The 21,873-nt window shown below is 41.6% G+C and overlaps 1 protein-coding gene across 1 annotated transcript in view; it reads left to right on the top strand.

The window, feature by feature from the left end:
- The window catches only part of LOC136384397 (elongation factor-like GTPase 1), a 93,519-nt gene that overhangs the window by 47,310 nt on the left and 24,336 nt on the right, over positions 1-21,873 (top strand). Inside the window, exons 16-18 of the mRNA XM_066354535.1 lie at positions 11,537-11,668; positions 14,308-14,455; positions 20,495-21,468. Of these exons, the coding sequence (XP_066210632.1) occupies positions 11,537-11,668; positions 14,308-14,455; positions 20,495-21,468 (1,254 nt within the window). The remainder of the gene's footprint in view (positions 1-11,536; positions 11,669-14,307; positions 14,456-20,494; positions 21,469-21,873) is intronic.

Below are 21,873 nucleotides of genomic sequence, written 5' to 3' on the forward strand. Positions count from 1 at the left end.
GTTATTCTTCTATAAGTTTTTCTGTTTTACACATGAGATTTAGACCTTTAATCTTTCTGCGTTTGGTTTTTATAAATGATGTGGGGTAGAAGTCAGATTGTTTCTTCAGTGTGGATGTGCTGTTGACTTTAGAATCATTCTCGCTGCTGTTTCACTTCTGTATATTGGTTTATGTAGCTTATATTTGTTTGATTCTGCTAATTCAAAGTCCTTGTAGCTTGTGTCTAATAACTTTTCATTATTTTTAAATGATCATCCATAATCTCAACACTAACACTACTATAATTTTTATTTTTAGTTATAGTTCTTTTTATTTATATAGTCCTATCTATATAAAAGTTTATATTCTGCTTTATCTGTGCCTTTATATTCTGCTTTATATGTGACTAAGTAGTTTTTAAAATTCAACTTATTAATTACTGTATGGTATTTAATTTATTCAATAGTTAACCAGTCCTCTATTGCTAGTCATTTAGAATGTTCATAATAAATTAACTGCTACATTATAGAAATTTATTGATCTGTCATTTTCCAGTGAGAATGGATTAACCACTTTGGGGCCCCATGTTTGGTAGTGTCTCTATGAATCCAATCCTCTAGTACAGATTCCTTTGTCTTTTATAAAGAGGTTTGATTGCTTTATAATACTAATACTAACCAACTGTGTTTTTATGTTTTTGTTTTGTTTTTTTTGAATTTTTCTGAAGTTTGAAACTGGGAGGCAGTCAGACAGACTCCCGCATGTGCCCGACCGGGATCCACCCGGCATGCCCACCAGGGGGCGATGCTCTGCCCATCTGGGGAAGCGCTCTGCCGTAATCAGAGCCATTCTAGCGCCTGAAGCAGAGGCCACAGAGCCATCCTCAGCACCCGGGCAAACTTGGCTCCAATGGAGCCTTAGCTGCGGGAGGAGAAGAGAGAGACAGAGAGGAAGGAGAGGGGGAGGGGTGGAGAAGCAGATGGGCGCTTCTCCTGTGTGCCCTGGCTGGGAATCGAGCCTGGGACTCCCACATGCCAGGCCAACGCTCTACCACTGAGCTAACCGGCCAGGGCCCAACTGTGTTTTTATAATATAAAATTAAGACTCATCACAATAATACAGTGTGTTCGTAAAGTCATGGTGCACTTTTGATCGGTCACAGGAAAGCAACAAAAGATGATAGAAATGTGAAATCTGCACCAAATATATTGAATAAAATATATTTAAGAATAAATATATTTATTTATTTATTTATTAAATAAATAAATAATTTAAAGAAAATCCTCCCAGTTTCTGTAGGATGATGTGGCAGCATGTGCGCATGCGCAGATGATGACGTAACACCGTGTATACAGTGGAGCAGCCCACGGCCATGCCAGTCGAGATGTGGACAGTACAGAGGAAAGTTCAGTGTATTCTGTGGCTTGCTAAATTTGAATCCGTGACCAAAGTGCAACGTGAATATCGTCGCGTTTATAACGAAGAGCCACCACATAGGAATAACATTACTCGGTGGGATAAGCAGTTGAAGGAAACCAGCAGTTTGGTGGAGAAACCCCGTTCTGGTAGGTCATCGGTCAGTGACGAGTCTGTAGAGGCTATATGGGATAGCTAACTAAAGAGCCCTAAAAATTCTGTGTGTGAGCCCACATTGAACTGCACTGAATAGGTATGAAACTAGGAGAGTTTTCCTTTTATTTGGTGCAGATTTCACATTTCTATCGTCTTTTGTTTCTTTCCTGTGACCAGTCAAAAGTGCATCATGACTTTACGGATTCACTGTATAAAACCTCACTAATATTTGAAATGATATTCACATATTCTGATTTAATTAATCTGTATAGTGGTTAGTCCATGATATCAAGAGCTGCTTTGAAAGCTGCTGCTTAGGCCCTGGCCAGTTGGCTCAGTGGTAGAGCATCGGCCCTGTATGTGGATATCCTGGGTTCGATTCCCTGTCAGGGAACACAGGAGAAGTGACCATCTGTTTCTCCACCCCTTACCCTTTCCCTCCCCTCCCTTTCTCCTCTATTCTCCTTCCACAGCCATGGATTGATTGGCTTGAGCAGGTTGGACCCAGGCACTGAGGATAGCTCCATGGCCTGTACCTCAGGCACTAAAAATAGCAACAGAGCAATGCCCCAGATGGGCAGAGCATCATCGCATAGGGAGCTTGCCAGGTGGATCCCCATCCCGGTGCATGCAGGAGTCTGTCTCTCTGCCTCCCCTGCTCTTACTTAATTTTAAAAAAAGAAAGAAAACTGCTGCTTCTCACAGGGAAGTAAGGCATGCACTGGAAAAAGTATTGGCTTGAATTAAAATGACCTATGTTTGTATAAAATTTAGTCAACATTCTAATAATGTTACTTTTCCCCTTAGGAATTATATTTCTTCAGTAGCTTTTTTTTTTTTTTTTTTTTCATTTTTCTGAAGCTGGAAACAGGGAGAGACAGTCAGACAGACTCCCGCATGCGCCCGACCGGGATCCACCCGGCACGCCCACCATGGGGCGACGCTCTGCCCACCAGGGGGCGATGCTCTGCCCATCCTGGGCGTCGCCATGTTGCGACCAGAGCCACTCTAGCGCCTGAGGCAGAGGCCACAGAGCCATCCCCAGCGCCCGGGCCATCTTTGCTCCAATGGAGCCTTGGCTGCGGAAGGGGAAGAGAGAGACAGAGAGGAAAGCGCGGCGGAGGGGTGGAGAAGCAAATGGGCGCTTCTCCTGTGTGCCCTGGCCGGGAATCGAACCCGGGTCCTCCGCACGCTAGGCCTACGCTCTACCGCTGAGCCAACCGGCCAGGGCTTCAGTAGCTTTTAATATCAAGTAAGCTGTACCTGTGCCATAGTCATGGCCACATCAGGATGCAGACACATGGCTGTGGTCTCAAAAATCTCAGGCTCCGAGGCTCAGATATTAGAATAGATTGTCAATAGTAATGTGATTGAGTTTTAAAAATACTTGGACAGCACTTATAGTAAGGAAATGACAGAAAATGGAAGGAATGTGGGGTCTTGGGGGTCTTCATCTCTGTCTCCTCTATGGTGCTCAGCTCACATCTGCAAACCTAACCCATCAGTGGATATTTGGTGTCAGACCTAAAAAGTGCAGGAATTCTTCTCAAATTTTGATACATTAGACTGTAAGGTTCTATATCATCCTCTAAATCCCATAATTCCTAAAGTGACTTTGTGGAAAATAACCATTGGAGAAGTGTTCATTACAAACGATAAAGGACACATGGATGGTGTCAAGTGATGCAGGGCAGTCTAATGCCAGGGTGGCCTGTGAGTGGATCTGGAGATTAGGGTCTTTTTGTGGAAATAAGATTGAACAGGGCCTTCAATCTAAGGCTATCCAACGGCTCACTCTCAGGACCTTGATTAACCTCAAGAAACATTCCAGCTCCCTATCAGATAGGAACCCAAGACTCCCTCTGCGGACACCAGGCACCAGGGAAATACAAGCCTGGCAGTTCAGAGGTGAGAGCAGTTTCAATTTTTAGGCCCTAAATTGATTAATGCAGATGTAGTGTGTTTACAGCATAATCCTAGGGTTTGTTGCTGAGTGATAATTCAAATAATGCAAGCATTCAAGGCACAGAAGCCACAAAAAGGCTGTTTTTTTACTTTCTGATTTACAAAAAATGTTTTGTTATCATAAAAGAGAATATATAGAATAGTGAACATCCACCTAGAAATGAAATTGAAAGAAAATCGATCGACCTGCCAGCCTAATTTCAGAAACATCAGTGCAATTCTTTAACTATAACATCAAGGATAAATAAAAAGAAAATGATTTACAATAAGATCAAGTCCATTGCTGTATGTAAATGTTCCAGTTTGGCTCTACCGGAGGCCTGATCAAGTCAAATACTTGCGGCCACCAGGAATATGTCAGCTGCAGATGCAGTTTGATCAGACGTATGACACCGATGACTGAGATTGTAGCCAGTGGCTGTTTCTTAATGGTGAACAGCTCATTTCAGAACAACATTCCTGAAAATTAATTGCATATTAAACTGTGCAAAAAAAAAGAAAGACTCTTTTACTAAAATAGGGTTGGATTTAAGGTCAGATCATTATAAATAGGTTTGTCCAGCTGAATGTTCAAAAGGCCTGCATCTTGGAACGATTTTCTGTGTGGGACATGTCCACACATTTCAGGGCTTGGTCCCTGGCCTTACCCACTAAGTGCCAGAAATGGGCCCCACCAGAAATGCCGCCACCAGTTCCCAAATCACCTAGGTTTGTAGCAAGAGGGTTGTACCACTCTATGGTATACTGTTGGTCCACTTGTTGTGCCTGTCCACAATACTGTTTTGAGATCTACAACCAGAACTCTTTACTGGTGAGCTGCGCAGTCTGGGCATTCTTTGCTAAACATTGCAGAATCACTCTTCTAATTTCTGTTCCCATCACTACTCCATAAGCCTACATTTTCTGCACATACTTGCCAACACATGGTTTCTTCACAGTTCTACCAGTATTATTAGTGTAAAAAATATCTCATTACCTTGTTATCAATAGATTAAGATTGTTTTTATATGATTTTTTGATTTCTTAGTGCTTCCTTTCTTTTCATTTCTTGGACCTACTTACCATATTTTTCGCTCCATAAGACGCACCTGACCATAACACACACCTAGAGTTTTAAGGAGGAAAATAAGAAAAAAAAATATTCTGAACCAAATAGTGTGTTAAAATATTTAATAAAATACCATATTTTTCGCTCCATAAGATGCACGGGCATTTTCCCCTCCATTTTGGGGTAGAGGGGGGAGTGCGTCTTATGGAGCGAAAAGTACGGTATATTCTTTGCCTAAATTCCTCCTGGGTTGCCTCCTGGTTGTCTTCTTCAGTGTACTAGTTCTTTATATATTATACTTGCTAATCCTTTGTCTCTTGTAAACATTACAAATCTCTATTTTGGAACTTTTAGCTTTGTTTAAATGGTATTTTTGTCACATAGTTTTTTTTCTTTAAGTGAGAGGAGGGGAGACAGTAAGACAGCTACACTGACTGGAATCCACCCAACAACCTCTATCTTGGGCTGATACTTAATCAACCAAGCTAATTTTAGCATCTAGGGCTGATTCTCGGACCAATGGAGCTATTCTCAGTGCCTGGGGCTGGTGCTAGAACCAGTTGAGCCACTGTCTGGAGGAGAAGAGGGAGAGGAAGGAGGTAAGAAGCAGGTTGTTGCTTCTCTTGTGTACCCTGACCAGGGGTTGAACCTGGGACATTCATATGCCAGCGCTAAGCTCTATCCACTGAGCCAAGCTGCAAGGGCCAACAGCGTTTTTATAATGTAGCAAGATTTTAGTTTTATGGTATCATCTCATGGTGTGTGCTTTTAACTTTTATGTTTTACATTTGCATCTTTGATCCATATGAAATTTATTTTCTAGATGGTATATGGTAGAAATGAAATTATGTATTTTTTCCATTTTATTAGCTAATTGTTTCAGGCTATTTACTGAATAGTTCCTCTTTTTACCAGGTCACCTCTTGTCATTTTCATGTTCCCACATTTATTTTTCTGGGGTCCTCATTCATTGCCATTGGTCTGTTTCCAGGGAGACCTCCATTACTGTACTGTCTGTGCATTTGTTTTTCTAAGTTGTGTTACTTCCTCAAGAAAGAGCTATGAGCTGACCTGCTAGTTTTCTTTAATCTGATCCACAGCTAACAGAAATAGCTCACAGTTTGAAGTGCCCTTTTCCACCTTAACTATTCATTCAGGTTTTTCCTTGATCATTTCAATCAGGGTCTTTTGTGTACTGTGATGAAGTTTCATTTCATCCAGAAATTACCCTACTTCCTGTTTTTATTTGGAAATATTTCAACTTTAAAGGTAGTAGAAATCGGTTATAATTTCATGGTTGTGTAAAGTCGTACCTACAGTGTGTCCGTAAAGTCATGGTGCACTTTTGACCGGTCACAGGAAAGCAACAAAAGGCGATAGAAATGTGAAATCTGCACCAAATAAAAGGAAAACCTTCCCAGTTTCTGTAGGATGATGTGGCAGCATGTGTGCATGCGCAGATGATGATGTAACACCGTGTATACAGCAGAGCAGCCCACGGCCATGCCAGTCGAGATGTGGATGGTACAGAGGAAAGTTCAGTGTATTCTGTGGCTCTCTAAATTCAAATCCGTGACCAAAGTGCAACGAGAATATCGGCGCGTTTATAACGAAGCGCCACCACATAGGAATAACATTACTCGGTGGGATAAGCAGTTGAAGAAAACCGGCAGTTTGGTGGAGAAACCCCGTTCTGGTAGGCCATCAGTCAGTGATGAGTCTGTAGAGGCTATACGGGATAGCTACCTAAGGAGCCCTAAAAAATCTGTGCGTGAGCCCACATCAAACAGCACTGAATAGGTATGAAACTGGGAGAGTTTTCCTTTTATTTGGTGCAGATTCACATTTCTATTGTGTGTGTATATGTGTGTGTGTGTGTGTGTGTGTGTGTGTGTGTGTGTGTGTGTGTATATATATATATATATATATATATATATTTTTTTTTTTTTTTTTTTTTTTTTTTTAATCTAAAAACAAATTTTCAGCATTGTTTCAGACTATAGTAGGCATCTTGTGGTTCCGCTGGACCAGCCTTCTATAGATCCCCTTTGTCCTGGTATGACGAACCAAGTCATCCACAAGGCTTTTTAAACTCACTGCCCTTTTATTTGCTTTGAGAAACATATTAGGCAGTTTTCAGGTGCTCTGCTTATAGGCTTATGGTAGATTTTCTTCTGTTTTAATCCTAGACCTCCTGACTGTGTAATTCCCTTGGTGAGAGCCAGGCTCTGGTGGGTCTGTCTGTTCCTGCAGGAAAGGAGGTGACACCCAGTTATAACACTTACCTGGTTGCGGACACAGAGGGGCAAGTTTCTACCAATTCTTGAGTATAAACAAAGATAGCAGTCCTACACATCTGTAAAAAAAATAAAAAAAAAGGTTTTATTCCTCAGGTACTACTTTTTCTCATTTACTTTGGTCTCTCTTCCAAGAAAAGGTCTTGTTTTAACTTGCTTAAGAATTATTAGCTGCTATGAGCTCCATCTGTCCCTAGGAGAAGGAAAAAATCTGACATAATGATGTCATTGTTGCAAGACTTTTTCCTAGGGCCTTCTATAACACCAAGAAGCTAAAGGGCAGTAGCTTTAATGAACTTGTTTAGCATCCTGGACAGACTTGACCCATCCTCCGAAACCCATCAGGATTTTCTGGTCTACTTTGGAGATGCTAGCCAAGCAGGCTTGGAAAGGCACATTTTATATTCATGTACCTAACTGCCTACGGAACCCCATGACAGGGGTTACAGCATGCATGGATCCTCTGATAGATGCCCTTTTTAGTGGAGTCAGAGAGCAGAATCCAGGTTTTGGTTAGAAATATAGAATACAGGCATAAAGTTAGGGGCAGAGAACATGGGCTTTCTCAGGATGGAAAAACAGAAGGTCCAAGAGCAGAAGGTGGTCTTCCAAAACCAGGGGGTTTATCCCACCACCGTGGGAACCTGTACTTAAAAAGTCATTATACTTGTCTGAATCTTCATGTCCCTTCCAAAGTAGTGTCCATGCTCTCACAAGCCCGAGGCTCTGTAGATGACCGTTACATAAAACTTCGTTTGAGGGTTTAAAGGAGTTCATTAACTCAGGCTTACTAAACAGATTAAAATGAACAGGTTGATGGTTTCTGAGTGTAGTAACGTTCAAGTTTGGTGATTAGGAGACCATTGTCTAGCTAGAGCATTCACATATTTTTCCCACAGAGTTTTTCTTTTTTTTTTTTTTCTTTTAATCATAGTAATGTTTTTATACCCTCAATGAAAGCGCATTTTACGAATCCAGACTTCCCTCAAGATAGTAATACTGTCTGTTTAGGCAGTGAACAGGCTTGTCCCCAGAAAGCAGTATTAAACCACAGTAGTGATTTCACCATCTTCTTCTGCCTGCCAGTGTGACCTCATCCTAGATTGATTCAGCCTGTGCAACAGGGAGTTATTAAGAATAGAAAAAAGTTCTCAATGGGAGACCATCCATCTCAGCCCAGCACAATATTTTTAGTCTTATATCATAAAAGATGAAATGCAAAAAGTGCCCCTTAGAGGGAAACATTAGAGGGAGCCTGGAGAACGTTTTGGCTGGACAGTGTTTGCGAACTGGTTTACAAACCGCCCGTTTGAGGTTAGGAAGCATTTGAAGGGTGTGGCACACAGCCCGGCGAGGCCTGTGTGTGCCCAGTGGAAGAGCTCAGCGTGGACTCAGGTGTTGCCATCTGTTCTGCAGTGTGTGAGCTGGAGTTCGCTCGCTTGTGTATCTAATTGTACTTGTGTAGAGAAGAATCGGGACCAGAGAGGACTTGTGTCACTTCTCTTCAATCAGACATAAGTTACTAGTATTTATATAAAAAACAAGCTAGAATTCTTGCTGTTTAGTAAGTTGCTTCACTCCATATTTCTGTTTTCTCTTATTTAAGCTATATGCCTTTTTTTGATAAACACTAAAAATAATTGCACCCTTTTTAATCCTTGAAACAAATCAATGCCACACTTATTTTGGATTTTTTTCCTGAAATATCACTTCCGTCCCAGAAATTCTGAAACGATTCCCTTGAGGGAGCATGTGCTTCATCCCCACCCTGCCCTGGTCCCAGTCCTGGTTGGAAAATGCTTTAGCAAATGTACTTTATATGAAGGAGGAATTCCTCCTTAATTGTTATAATTGTTACTAAAGCAACAGAAGTCAAAGGAAAAAGTTATATGGGCATTATGTGTAATTTTTAAATTATGTGTGCCAATAGAGGATGGAAATATATAAAAATTAATATAGTCACAATATTAGAATGGTGTGATTATGGGCATACTACTCTTTTTTCAGATACTTGATAGCATTGTTTTTTAAACAAAAAACCTATTTTATACTATATTTTGTGTAAATATCAAGTTGTACACTTAATAATTATCTAATTTATCAAGAAATTTTTAAAGTGTTTTTAAATCATTGTATGGTAATTTACCCCCCCCCCCAATCATAATGGTTTCTTTCCTAGATTTTAAAAGTATATTTTAAGAGAAGTAAAAATGGTGATATGTATAGTTTTTAACTATCCAAGAGCATCACTTCTTCCACAAATTCTTAATCTTGACTAGAAATACTGAGGTGTATTGCCTTTTATCCTTGATTATTTTTAGGAGAATTATAGTCATGTTCACAAATTTGGGCATATGGAAGTAGCAAGAGTAGATCTGGTAACTTGAACAGCAAACTGTAAATGAGAAGTTCTAAGAGACAGTGTTCAGAATATACTGACCACCTGCAGCCCATGTCCCTGGTGATACAGAGAGGAGACCAGCTTTATCTTGTCATTAAAACCATGTGCTGTGTGTTCAGGAAGGAAATGCATGCTGGTCAGAGGTCAGAAGCAGGATGGATGAGGTTTGAAAGAGAATATTTACTGTGGGGTTTTCCTAAACCCCCAGCCTCACGGGAGATGTTATTTCTAGACTTGGTGGAAACTCGAGTAGACTTGATCTGTGGCATGTGGTACCCGGGGGGGGGGGGGGGGGGGGAGGCGTTGACAAGAAGCTATGGCCAGCCTGACCAGGTGGTGGTGCAGTGGATAGAGCATCGGCCTGGGATGCAGAGGACCCAGGTTTGAGACCCCAAGGTTGCCAGCTTGAGCATGGGATCATAGACATGACCCCATGGTCTCTGGCTTGAGCCCAAAGGTCGCTGGCTTGAGTTCAAGGTCACTGGCTTGAACAAGGGGTCACTGGCTCTGCTGGAGCCCCCTGTCAAGGCACATATGAGAAAGCAATCAATGAACAACTAAGGTGCTACAATGAAGAACTGATGATTTTCATCTCTCTCCCTATCTGTCCCTGTCTGTCTCTCTATATATATTTCTCTCATGCGCACAAAAAAAGGAAAAAAAAGAAACTATGACCAGGTGTAGAACTCTGTGTGCTGGACCAAAAGGTATGGTAATAAACTTAGACCGTGACCAGATTTGTACACTTGGAGGCATAGGGACTGAATTTAGTACCTTGAAAACTTCAATTTTTCAGTCTAGTAATCAAAAGATCTGGAAATTTTGTCATGATCTGAACAGTTAAAGGACTTAATGATGTTGAGTGTGAAGCAGAGAGAGGTTAAAAGGATCTGAAAAATGCCTTCAGAATCCAAAAGGTAGTTCATAGAAGCAGCATGTTTTCTGCGGACCTTTGGAGAACTGAGCTAAGAATATATATAGATGGGGAAGACAGGTTTTAGCATAGTGTAAGATTTTCTTACCTCTTCACATAGTGAAGCAGTGAATTCTGGGTGCATGGGGTGAGGGTGTCAGACGGGGTGCCGTAGTACTGTGTGTTCAGACTGAAGGAGACCTCTAAGCCACCCTCCAAGCTTGCATTTCAGAGCCTCTGCCTCTGCTTTTGCGCCCAGCGAAGGTTCAGTTGGGTGGCATCCCATTGCCCCTGTTCCTTTGCATCCGTTTGTCAGCTGGAGGTGGCAGAGTTGCTTTCTTTCCTTAATTGTTTCTGAATCCAAGATACGTAAGTAGAATGCTGATTAAATATCCATACCCCCTTCTCCGGTGTCACCTCTCCCTGAAGCAGGCGGCCTTCCCTTCTATGCCTTCATCAATCTAGCTGAACCCAGAAGCACAAAGGTAGTCCTCACATGTGTTGTTTTAGTTTTTTAGATTTTATTCATTTTAGGGAGAGGGGAGAGAGAGAGAAGGGGGGAGGAGCAGGAAGCATCAACTCCCATATGAGCCTTGACCAGGCAAACCTAGTGTTTCGAACCAGCGGCCTCCGTGTTCCAAGTCGATGCTTTATCCACTGCCTCACCACAGGTCAGGCCTCGTATGTGTTTCTTAATTCATTCTAAAATGTCGTCTGCTTTTACTCCGGATTTGAGGTTCACTGCACCCCTTTGTCTTTCTTTTTGGGGTATTCTCTCTGCTCTCGTCTCCTCACAGACAAATACACCTTTTGGAGTATTACGCAGCCATCAGCCAGGTGCCTGAAGTGGGGAGAGGGCTGGCTGGCTGATACTCTTCTACAACGGGTAGTGTGCAGGGTAGCATTGGGCAGGTGCTCCCTAGCAATAGCAGATTTCCAGTCTCTTAATTACATTAAGCCGTATGTAAGTAGATTTGCAAAAGAGATTATTTCATTAGAAACTCATCTTCATCAAATTAATATTTTTAAAAAGTTGTAACTAGAAATAATTAGTATTTTCAATCATAATGGATCTAGACATGGCAATTTCTGTGGTCGGAGTAGATGTGTTGGCTCATTATGTTGTAAAAGGATTTGCACACTTGGGAAAAAAAACAAAAACTAGCAGAATGCCTAGATTTTTAACAGCAATTAAATAGCATCCAGGGGTCCGAAACCTCAGTGTGGGCCTGCCTCATTCTGCCACATTTTCTTAGTGTGGCTTCTGGTCACATGTACACTGGGTTGATGCTCTTATTTTTCTTATGTAAATTTAGAATTGATCATCTTTTATTAACCCATGAATCTTTTCTTCCTGCAGGAATAGGGGGCCTTCAAGACTTCGTGCTGAAATCTGCAACATTGTGTAGTTCGCCCTCCTGCCCACCATTCATACCACTCAGCTTCGAAGCCACACCTATTGTGAGGGTTGCAGTTGAGCCAAAACACCCAAGTAAGATAACCTTGTTTTTAAAAGCTTGTGATATTCATGACACTTTTTTAATGTATGTGTTTAAGACTTGGTTCTTCACAATTTGTTTCAGCAATGTTCTGTGAATTTTCAGGTAGGTATATAATGGAAATAATCTTCTCAAATATGGAGGCCATACACACCACCTACTCTTTAAAGAGTTTCTAACCTCTGTCTTTGAACATGGCCTATTTACTCCCCAAGGAGACTGTTTGCTGCTTGATAGCAGAGATAGTTATCTCTGCACCCCAGCTTGGGAAGTCAGAGCATTGTTTCTGGCAGCAAAACACCAGTGTAGATATTTTTAAAAGTCGTCTCCATATTCCATATCTTTTTTGAAAAGTTTCTTCTTTGAATATTGTTTAGCTGTCACCATTACCATGAAGAGACAGACTTAAGTATTTTTTTTTTTTTTATAGAATGTGTTAGATTCTCATACTGGTGACAGCCATTGTTGTTTTTTCTTCTTTTCCAAGTGAGAGGAGGGGAGATAGAGAGACAGACTCCCACATGCGCCCCAACCAGGATCTGCCTGGCAACCTCTGTCTGGGTCTGATGCTCTGCCCATCTGGGACCATGCTCACACTGCGCTATTTTTAGTGCCTGAGGTGGAGGCTCCATGGAGCCATCTTCAGCACGTGGGGCTGATGCACTCAAACCAATCGAGCCATGGCTGTAGGAGGGAAAGGGAGCAAGGGAGAGAAGGGACAGGGAGGGGTGGAGAAGCAGACAGTTGCTTCTCCTGTGTGCCCTGACTGGGAATCGAACTCAGGACATCCATACACTGGGCCAATGCTCCACCATCGAGCCAACCGGCCAGGGCGAACAGCCATTGTTTTTACTAATTTTTCCCTTGTGCATGTTATTCATATTATCAGTGGTGTTTTTGCAGAAATCCTTTTTTTTTTTTTTTTTTTTTCATTTTTCTGAAGCTGGAAACGGGGAGAGACAGTCAGACAGACTCCCGCATGCGCCCGACCAGGATCCACCCGGCACGCCCACCAGGGGTGATGCTCTGCCCACCAGGGGGCGATGCTCTGCCCATCCTGGGCGTCGCCATATTGCGACCAGAGCCACTCTAGCGCCTGGGGCAGAGGCCACAGAGCCATCCCCAGCGCCCGGGCCATCTTTGCTCCAATGGAGCCTCGGCTGCGGGAGGGGAAGAGAGAGACAGAGAGGAAAGTGCGGCGGAGGGGTGGAGAAGCAAATGGGCGCCTCTCCTGTGTGCCCTGGCCGGGAATCGAACCCGGGTCCTCCGCACGCTAGGCCGACGCTGCAGAAATCCTTTTAAACCACATTTCAAATTTTGTAAAGGTTAAGTTAGTTCACACTAGATAATAGGAGCCATAAATCTAGTTAAGTAAACAAAACTACAGTGTGCCACCAAGGAACAAATGAGGGCGCCTCTGTCACCTCCCCCTGCCCCCAGGTGCAGTCCTGCCCTGTCTTCCCTCAGGATCCCACGTATGCATTTCCCATGTGGCTTAGGACTGCCGGACCTGTGAGGGTGCTGACACCCATCAGAGTGTGGGACCCTGGCTAGCATCAAAGCCTGTGACCTTAACATAAGTTCCTTATTTTCTTTATGCCTGTCTCCTCATCTGTAAAATGAGAACAGTAATCACTTTCTCCTCATAGAGTTCATATATGTAATATGTCTGACACGTTGTTAGCTATTATGAAGTGTTAATTATCGTTAGAAAAGCTTTATTTAAAAAAATAGACATGGAATGCATATGGATATTCAGCCCTTATAGCATATATTAAAAACCACTGATTGCAGAAAGCTCCTGTGTTTTATTCGGCATGTTAAAAACAAGCAGTGAGGAATTGCTGAGTTTTTGAGAATGTAGAAGGGAAACAGGCTGCATGAAAATACCTCCAAAGCCATGGTCTCTGCTAACGTAGCAAGGGACTTCCTCTGGCCTGCCCTGAGTGAACAGTCAGGAGCACTGAGTATGAGAAGGGGTGAAGAAGCACTACACCCACAGTGCAGATCACAATCCCCGCCCACACCTCGAGTGCCAGGAGCTGTCGGGAAAAGCAGTTGTGTCCCAAGAGCACAAGCGGAAGAGAATGCAAGAGGGGCTGGAGGTCTCCAGGTGAAGCGACCGGGCAGCCCGGGGGCAGCTTCGTTCTGAATCCCACACTAATATCAGTCTCAGCAATAATTGTTTCAAATAGGCTCTGGTGTAGTTTTTTGAATTGAAATGAATATCATACCAAATGCTTCTTTTGCTTATTTGTTGATTTTATAGGTACTGTTCGGGGAAGAGTTCTGTTACTTTTGTAGGCATATACTATGTACAGTTGTAATAAGTTTTAGGTGGATTCCCAGATATAATGATGGTAGGTAGTTAATATGTACTGAGTATTTGAAGATGTGTATAGATCAGCTTTGGGAGTCTCGATGAGCATGTAAGTGTCTCATGTTTGCTATCTATACAAATACATTACCAGAGGTAGTTTTCTTCTTATTACTGCATTAATTGGAAAGAAAATAAACCATTATTTTAAGAGTTTAGTTCTTTCTTCTTCTCTCTTGAGTGGAAAGAACATTGTCTTTAGATTGTATTAGTCCTTATATTATATTTGATCAGAATTTCATTTTGTTAACCTAGGTGAAATGCCTCAGCTCGTCAAAGGAATGAAGCTGTTAAACCAGGCTGATCCCTGTGTCCAGATTTTAATCCAGGAAACGGGAGAGCACGTTTTAGTCACCGCAGGGGAAGTCCACCTTCAGCGATGTTTGGATGACTTAAAGGAAAGGTTAGCGCATGGTGTACATGGAGACAGGGTAGCTCTGAAATCAGTGGGTGCTTTCGTGTTTCCCAAACCATTTAAACTTAGATTTTGATTGGTTTGGGGCAAAAAAATGAAAGGCCCTGAAACATGAACTGTGCCTGTTGTTGGGTCATAGATTTAATGTTTAATAACTGACAAATAGCATTCACTTCTGTACTTGAATCATTTTGCGTTTTTAGCTTGAGTCAAAATATTTTCATCTATAAGTATTTTACTTTTAAATATATACATACACACAGCCTATCAGGACAACGGAACAAAACCACCTGTTATAAATTTAGGCTGTGACTCGGACCGACTCCTTTCCTTCTTGATGTGGCCTCTACAGTGGAAACCTCAGGAAGTCTTGATCTTTCTCTGTCAAGAGAATTTATAACTCATAAAGTAGGCATCCCAGACCACTTTTTGTAGATAACATTTCCCCTCTTTATTCTAAAGACGGGATATATATTATAGCACTAGGACAGTACAGAAGAGGAGGAGGAGGACAGCACCTCCCACTGCTCGTGCTCACTAGAAAATCCCGCCACAATGGACATCTCCTCGTTTCTGGCCCTCAGTTATGGTGCTGTGGCTGTTCCTCCTTTACATGCTTTTAGAGCCATAGTTACAAACTCGCAAGGTAGAGCGTCCACCTCTTTCACATTCATTATCATTTCCTTGGCATTCCTGAAGGTTTTAATGTTGGTTAGGAAATACTGCTAACTGAATAAATCATAATGCATAATGTATTTTAAAACAATAACTTAATTGTCACAGGGTTTGTTTGTTTTTTAACATTAAAACATTTTATTATTGGGGGAGGGAGTCCTGGAAGTACATTATTTTCTCCTAACACTCTTGTTACTAAATTAAAATCCATGTTAAATAATCCTACTTTTTGAGGCCATTATCTCGTGTGTGTGTGTGTGTGAGAGAGAGAGAGACAGAGACAAAGAGAGGGACAGATAGGGACAGATATAGGAAGGGAGAAAGATGAGAAGCATCAATTCTTTGTTGTGGCTCCTTAGCTGTTCACTGATTGCGTTCTCATATGTGCCTTGACGGGAGGGGGGGACTACAACAGAGCGAGTGACCCCCTTGTTTAAGCCAGCAACATTGGGCTTAAGCCAGTGACCTTGGGCTTTAAGCCAGCAACCTTTGGGCTCAAGCCAGATGAGCCCACACTCAAGCTGGCGACCTTGGGGTTTCATACCTGGGTCATCAGTGTCCCAGTCCAATACTCTATCCAACTGCATCATGGCCTGATCAGGCGCTATTATTTTTTCTTTAAAAATATGTATTTTTTTGGTACCTAGCATTGTATTTCAAGTCATACTCACTCTGTAAACCTAAAATGGATTTCAGTTTATTTCTCTGTTTAGATTTTATTTTTATATCACAGTTTTCAATTTCAGTATAGAAAACACTGTACTTTATAGTAAGAGAAATTAGTTTTCTAGAAATATGCCCTTAACATAGCATCATAATATTTTAATGAGTAATTCATTGTGGAAACCACTCTATGTAAACTTTTTTTAGAAACTATCCATATCTAAACACCTAAAAATAATTTAGACCAAATGAGACTAATAAAAACAATAATACCTCTGCTTTTCAAAAAATATATACTGCTTTAATAAGATACTTGACAAATTCAGAAGTGTTTGTTAACTGCTTTTCCTTAAAATTCCAGTATCTGGCTTTGGCCGGTTGGCTCAGTGGTAGAGCGTCAGCCTGGCGTGCAGGAGTCCCAGGTTCGATTCCCGGCCAGGGCACACAGGAGAGGTGCCCATCTCCTTCTCCACCCCTCCCCCTCTCCTTCCTCTCTGTCTCTTTCTTCCCCTCCCGCAGCCAAGGCTCCATTGGAGCAAAGTTGGCCCAGATGTTAAGGATGGCTCTATGGCCTCTGCCTCAGGCACTAGAATGGCTCTGGTTGCAATAGAGCGATGCCCCAGATGGGCAGAGCATCGCCCCCTGGTGGGCATGCCGGGTGGATCCCGGTCGGGCACATGTGGGAGTCTGTCTGACTGCCTCCCCGTTTCCAACTTCAGAAAAGAAAAAAAAAATTCCAGTATCTGGAAATGACTGACACCTACCCCCTGAAAAGTTTTCTGTGCACTGGGGCGGGCCTCAAGGAGAAATAAACTCAAGTTCAGCCTTAGTGTTCTCATAGGAGCTCAGACAGCAACCTAGAGCCCAGGTGGAGAGGAGTCTCCCTAGTCCACTTCCCTGGGCAGTTAGCGGGGAGGTCAGCTTGACCGAGTATGGGAGAGGGCCGTGCGAGAGGCCTAAAGACTGAGCTGCTGCATTTCTTTTGAAAGAATGACAGGCTCTGTGTCACCAGGATTTATAGGAACCAGTGGTGGGATTCAGCCGGTTCGCACAGGTTCAGCAAACCAATAAATACTTCATTTTTTGTTGAGTTCAGTGAACCAGTTGTTAAAATGGCACTTGCTGGCCTGACCTGTGGTGGCACAGTGGATAAAGTGTCAACCTGGAATACTGAGGTCGCTGGTTCGAAACCCTGGGCTTGCCTGGTCAAGGCACATATGGGAGTTGATGCTTCCAGCTCCTCCCCCCTTCTCTCTCCGACTCTCTCTCCTCTCTCTCTCCTCTCTAAAAATGAATAAATAAAATTAAAAATAAATAAATAAATAAATGGCACTTGTAATCAGGGTTCTCTCTAAGGTGGGCACCTGGGCAGCTGCCCAGTGTGGAAATCACAAATTTACATTCCTTACTTTTTTAACATTTGTCTGCACAACAGCGTATTCTAAGCACCTGTAGTAATATTCATTTCATAAAACTTATTATACCTTTGATAAAATACATTTTAATTCCCTCCTGGTTTTTTTGTTTTTATTTATTTATTTATTTATTTTGGGGGGTATTTTTTCTGAAGTTAGAAGTGGGGAGGCAGACAGATGGACTCCTGCATGCACCGGACCAGGATCCACCCAGCATGCCCACCAGGGGGTGATGCTCTGTGCACCTGAGGTGTTGCTCCATTGCTCCATTGCAGCCAGAGCCACTCTAGCTAGCACCTGTGGCATCCTCAGTGCCCAGGCCAGCTTTGCTCCACTGGAGCCCTGGCTGTGGGAGGGGAAGAGAGAGAGAGAAAGGAAGGAGAGGGGGAAGGGTGGAGAAGCAGATGGGCACTTCTCCTGTGTGCCCTGACCAGGAATCGAACCGGGGACTTCCACATGCCAGGCCAATGCTCTACCTCTGAGCCAACCAGCCAGGGCCTCCCTCCCGTTTCTTACTTCAGTAAACAAACATTTAACATAAAGAGAAAAAGTGCCAGACAATGGGGTGGGGGGCGGGGTGGCACGCTGTCATTGGAAATATATAACAGTTTTATTGGTTTTTGTCAGGTATTATTTAATTTTTTTCTTTAATATTTTAAAACTCTTTCTTATAACAATCTAATTTTGTATACCTCTTTTATTCTTATATAAGTATTAAATGTATGAAATAATAAACTACCTTTTAGTATATCATTTTTTTATACTTAAAATGGTCATTAGGGAAGAGTTCAAGTATTTGAATCCCACCACTGACCGAATCTTTGGTCCTGAGGCACTTTATGGGTATGACAACCATGCACATAGAACCAATTCCATCCATCCATGGCATAGAGTGGTTTTAATTAATTTCATAAGTGATTACTATAGGAGACTCCTTGGGAAACTCAGAAATTTGAAGGACTGTTGACTCACAGCCCCTTTGACTTTATAAGAAAAAGAAGACTTCATGTGTGAATTCACTCCTACAGTTTTAATAGCTGTGTAGTTGATTTTCTTAGTTCTAACTATGTGAATACATTTTTTTCTAAATATTGTAGTAATTTAAAATATATTTTTTTATTCCTAAGAATTCTAGGTGCTTTTCTTTTTTAAAGTTAGGATAGGTACTAAATTTTATTAAATGACAATTTAGCATTTTTTAAGTTGTTTACATAGATTACTTGAATAATGTGATGTTATTTTAACAGACTTAATACAAGTTAGTTTTTATAACTTGTGATAAAAACTAAAGAATTTTTTTTCTTTTATTTTTTTATTCATTTTAATTTATTATGTGAACATGGATTCAAGTGTCCCACCCAGTAGAACACCCTCACCTCTCCAACCACATTATACCCCTTTTGTTCCCCACCCCCTAGCTCCATCCCCCATTCCCTCTGGGATATGCTGTCCTGTTTTCTGTATCTCTGTTATGTATATATCATTTCACTAATCCCCTCACCTTCTCTGATCCCATTCCCTCATCCCCCAATATGCTGTTCAGTTTGATTTTTCAGTATAGTGGGTAAGAGCATGGAATCTGAGGTCTGGGATTTGAATCCTACTTACTATAAGCTTTTTGACTTTGGAGAAGTCACATACTTCTTTTACCTGGTTTTCTCCTCTACAAAATGAGGATAATAATACAATTCCTGAAAAAATAATATATTTAAAATACTTAGCATAGTGTCTCATGTAACTAAAATACATATATCCAATTTTTTCATTGTTACTTTATCTTAGATTTTATATCTGCATGCATGGAAAGTTTGAACTACAGTTTTGTCTACGTATGCTGTCTTTGTCAGGTTCGGGCATCAAAGTAGTTTTACATTAGTGCATCAGATGGACATCCATTTTGATTAATTTTAAATATAGCATTTGAAATAAACTAAATCTTGAGAGCAAACATACTAGCAAAATCAAAACCTTTCTTGGGTAATTTTTTTCACAACATTTTTAGTTTCTTCTACATGTTATAGTCTTTTCAGGTTCTATATTCTAAAATAAATTGTGGTAACATTAATTTTAGAAAATTATTTATTGAGTTTTCAAATTTATCAAAAAGTATAAAATCAGATAAGCCACATACCTACCCTGCACCAGAAAGCAGAAATCTAGAGTCAGATGAAAGCATTTCACACACTTTGACCTTTAGTATATTATTTTCCTTATTGAATAACCTTTCCCAGGGAAAAGGATTGTTTCGAGATCCCAGGATTTCATATAATGTATAAATGCACACACACAGATACATGAGCGTATGTTTATACTCCTATCCATCCACATTGCCAACAGCACACACAGACCAGACCAGCGCTGTAGTGCTACCTGGGAAGGAGGTCGACAGAAAACGAGAAAAAAGCTGCATGGTCTCCCTGTTATCAGAATCACTCCATGCCAGCCTCCAGAATCCATCCTCCGTGAATTTATCATTCATTCACGTTCACAGCAGGAAACTAGAAGCCCCCTGTGGAAAGGAGGCTTTCTCATCTGGGGCCAGACTGAGGTGCAAGACCTGTGCTGCCCAGCAGTAGCCACTAGCCACCTATGGCTATTTCATACTAAACTAGTTGAAGTTAAATAAAGTAAAAGTTCACTTCCTCAATCACAGTAGCCACATTCCAAATGTTCCGTAGATATGTGCGGCTTTTAAAATTTAATTAAAATTAAAATGTATTTCCCAGTTGTGCTAGCCACATTTCAAGTGCTCAGTAACCACAGTGCAGATACTGATAGAACCTGCAGAAAATGCTCTGGACAAACTCCTGGATCATGCACCTCTTGCTGTGATCCTCCCTCTTTATCAAAGCCAGCTGTGGGGCCAGGATTTGACTAGATGTCCTAAACATCTGTGATTCTCCCATCTATTTATAGTTAAAATCATTGAGCTTTTCTTCTCCAGACAGTTAAATCGGCAAATATTATTTTAAAGAATTTATATGTCAAATCTTATTAAAATATTTATTTTCCATTCAAAACATTCTTATCTAAACAGATGGTTTATTTATTTTGAGAATGAACAAAGCAGTGAAATGCTACTATATACAAAGAACCCTCTGAAGGTATAGTCTCATTAGTCTTTCCAATATGAAATGAAAGCCATTTATCTTTCATAGTATAATAATTTTTATGTTTCTGTGTTTTTTTGTAGAATCTCCATTGTGTGATATTTCTACAAGGGAGTGTTGATGCTCTTTTTGTTATAACCTCGTGTTATGTCTTGAATTTGTAGGTTTGCGAAGATTCAAATCAGTGTGTCTGAACCCATTATTCCATTCAGAGAAACGATTACAAAACCCCCCAAAGTGGACATGGTTAATGAAGAAATAGGCAAACAACAGAAAGTTGCCGTCATTCACCAAACAAAAGAAGATCAAAGCAAAATCCCCGAGGGAATACAGGTTGACTCCGATGGGCTAATTACTATGACAACTCCCAATAAATTAGCCATACTCAGTGTTCGGGCTATGCCCCTTCCAGAAGAAGTCACTCGGATTCTGGAAGAAAACAGTGATTTGATTCGCTCTATGGAGCAACTGACATCATCTTTGAATGAGGGCACGAACACTCAGATGATTCACCAGAAGACCCAAGAGAAAATTTGGGAATTGAAAGGAAAACTAGAGCTACACCTAACAGGTAGAAAATGGAGGAACACAGTTGACCAAATCTGGTCATTTGGCCCAAGAAAATGTGGGCCCAATATATTAGTAAATAAAAGTGAAGATTTTCAGAACTCAGTGTGGGCAGGCCCAGCTGGCAAAACCTCCAAAGAATCCGGTAGGTACCGAGATGTGGGCAACAGCATCGTGAGTGGCTTCCAGCTGGCAACTCTCTCTGGCCCCATGTGTGAGGAGCCTCTCATGGGGGTCTGTTTTATTCTGGAAAAGTGGGACCTAAGTAAATTTGAGGAACAAGGAATAAGTGATAAACAGAATCAAGAGCTGGTGAAAGAGGGACCGGGGGGAAGTGGAAGCTGTTCTGGCGGTGATGCAGACCAAGAGCTGCAGGGTGGCCCCTCCGAGCCCACTGAGAAGAGGACTGCCCCGAAAGGAGAGTCTTCACTCCCGGACTGCTACGGGCCCTTGTCAGGACAGCTGATTGCCACCATGAAGGAAGCTTGTCGCTATGCACTGCAAGTGAAACCTCAGCGCCTGATGGCAGCTATGTACACGTGTGACATCATGGCCACCAGCGACGTTCTCGGTAAGGAAGAAAGATTATAGCAGTGAGGCACGCCTGAACAGCAGGGAGGCCTCCTAGATCAGAAAACTTAATCTCGCTTGATATTATCTTTTACAGAAGCTCCATTATCATTTAAGTTACTAAGGTATTAAGATCTTGAAAAGCCAGAGGCCTTAAATATTAAAATCTTGAGAGGGGGAAAACTGAATTACTACGATCTTTTGCAATAAATAGACTCTTTCCTATAATGAAAGGTCTGGTAAATAAGGTGTAAGCCGCTGATATGTTACCATCCAAACCTGTGCAGCATTTTTTTCTCAAGTAAATAACCATATCAGTCTGGGTAACCAGAGTCATTCTAAAAATGATCAAAGCTGGAGGCAGCATTCTTGTAGTTCCAACACAAAGGGGCTCTGTGAATTCTGG

Source organism: Saccopteryx leptura, chromosome 13, assembly GCF_036850995.1.
Source record: "Saccopteryx leptura isolate mSacLep1 chromosome 13, mSacLep1_pri_phased_curated, whole genome shotgun sequence".
Taxonomy (NCBI): domain Eukaryota; kingdom Metazoa; phylum Chordata; class Mammalia; order Chiroptera; family Emballonuridae; genus Saccopteryx; species Saccopteryx leptura.